The sequence below is a fragment of the Etheostoma spectabile genome, chromosome 19 (assembly GCF_008692095.1).
Source record: "Etheostoma spectabile isolate EspeVRDwgs_2016 chromosome 19, UIUC_Espe_1.0, whole genome shotgun sequence".
In the NCBI taxonomy this organism is placed as follows: domain Eukaryota; kingdom Metazoa; phylum Chordata; class Actinopteri; order Perciformes; family Percidae; genus Etheostoma; species Etheostoma spectabile.
The window spans coordinates 18,962,620-18,964,038 of record NC_045751.1 but is presented as its reverse complement, the minus strand read 5'-3'; the positions used below and the strand labels follow the sequence as shown (position 1 = coordinate 18,964,038).

Here is a 1,419-nt window from a genome sequence, read left to right as displayed (position 1 = left end):
TTAACTTATATAAACTGTGTGTTGTGGTTTTAAAGATGCTCAGCCAGAAGATATCTTGTCAGGAAAGAGAACATGTAGCCTTCCTGCTAGTTAGAAAATGGTAATTTGAAAACTAAATAGAACCACTGTAAGATGCAGCAACATGAGTTATGTTGATGAGCGTTTGTCATATAATGTGCCCTATTCTGTTTCTAAATGGTGTTTAAACAACCTAGGTTTAATTTTCATAGGCTTTTTGTTAAATTGTGCTACGCAGCTGAGATTCTATTAAAAGTCATGTCTGGGCGCCCAGATCGCTCGGTTGGTAGAGCAGGCGCCCAGATATAGAGGCTTACCCCTCAACGCAGCGGGCCAACGACCTGCAGCCCTTTGCTGCATGTCATTCCTACTCTCTCTGCCCTTTCATATTTTCAGCTGTCCTGTCAAAATAAAGACCTAAAATGCCCAAAAGATAATCTAAAAAAGAAAAAAAGGAAGAAGTAATGTTTGTTCTTAGCTAAACTAAAACTGCTAATAACTACCGATAAATCCATAAAATTCAAAGATTTTCTGGCAAACTCAGCAACAGTACGTGTGTGATTCAGTGTGTGACTCTGAATACTCTGATTTACAGGATCTGGGCTCAGATGAACTGAACTACGCAGCTCTTAATTTCCAGGCACAACCCAAAAGAAGCCGCAGGCCTGCACCAGTCAGAGAGCTGGACCCACATGTTGTGTATGTTGCCACCAGATAGACTCAGGGCACATCTGGAACTGCAGCTCTGAGTGACTGATGCTTCATTATGATAATCTGCTGATATGTTTTTGTGTGTGGGAGAGGTCTACTGCCGAAAAAAATAAATTTAGAATAATGTCTCTGTATTTGAAGTCTTTTGTTCTGTTTCTCTCTGGGTCAAAGTCCGTCTTTCTTATTTTGTTTGAGAGAAAAAAGCGTGCTTAATGTGTGATGGGGGAAGAGGCAGAAAGGACACTGATAACTGCTAGACTTAGTTATAGGGCGAGTGAAATGGTGTGTGGAGGGAGGACTGAGTGATGAACATCACTCGTTTGACAGGAAGAGACAGCACAGTGTGGTCTGAGAACAACTGAGGTAAAGATCATGACGTGTCCGAAGTCAACACTCTGGAGAGTGAAAAGGACAGCAGTGAAACTAGTTTCACACACAAAAATAAACTAGCTGTACAATTGCTCAAATTGCTCATCTGTTTACATAAACTCCCTGAACAGAGAGGCCAGATACAACTGCTTCATTTTTTTTTTAAATCTGCAGCTCAAATGGCAGCATAAAGGAGAATGGTGATGTTAAACTAGTCCAAGGCCATGTTAGTGCCTCCATGCTAACATGGTCAAGGTATCAGTGTTAGGGGACATCACATTTCATAGCAACCCATCCAACAGTTGCTGAGAAATCTGACTT

The 1,419-nt window shown here is 41.2% G+C and overlaps 1 protein-coding gene across 2 annotated transcripts in view; it reads left to right on the top strand.

Annotated features, from left to right (window-relative positions):
- Nucleotides 1–810, top strand: part of LOC116707330 (uncharacterized) — a 12,801-nt gene extending 11,991 nt beyond the window's left edge. Inside the window, exon 6 of one of the 2 annotated variants that reach the window (XM_032544656.1) lies at nt 614–810. In XM_032544656.1, coding sequence (XP_032400547.1) covers nt 614–736 — 123 coding nt within the window. In that variant the 3' untranslated portion in view covers nt 737–810. Of the gene's footprint in view, nt 1–35; nt 101–613 lie in introns of those variants that run through there. The other variant, XM_032544658.1, reaches the window with a different exon arrangement.
- The last annotated feature ends 609 nt before the right edge of the window (nt 811–1,419 follow it).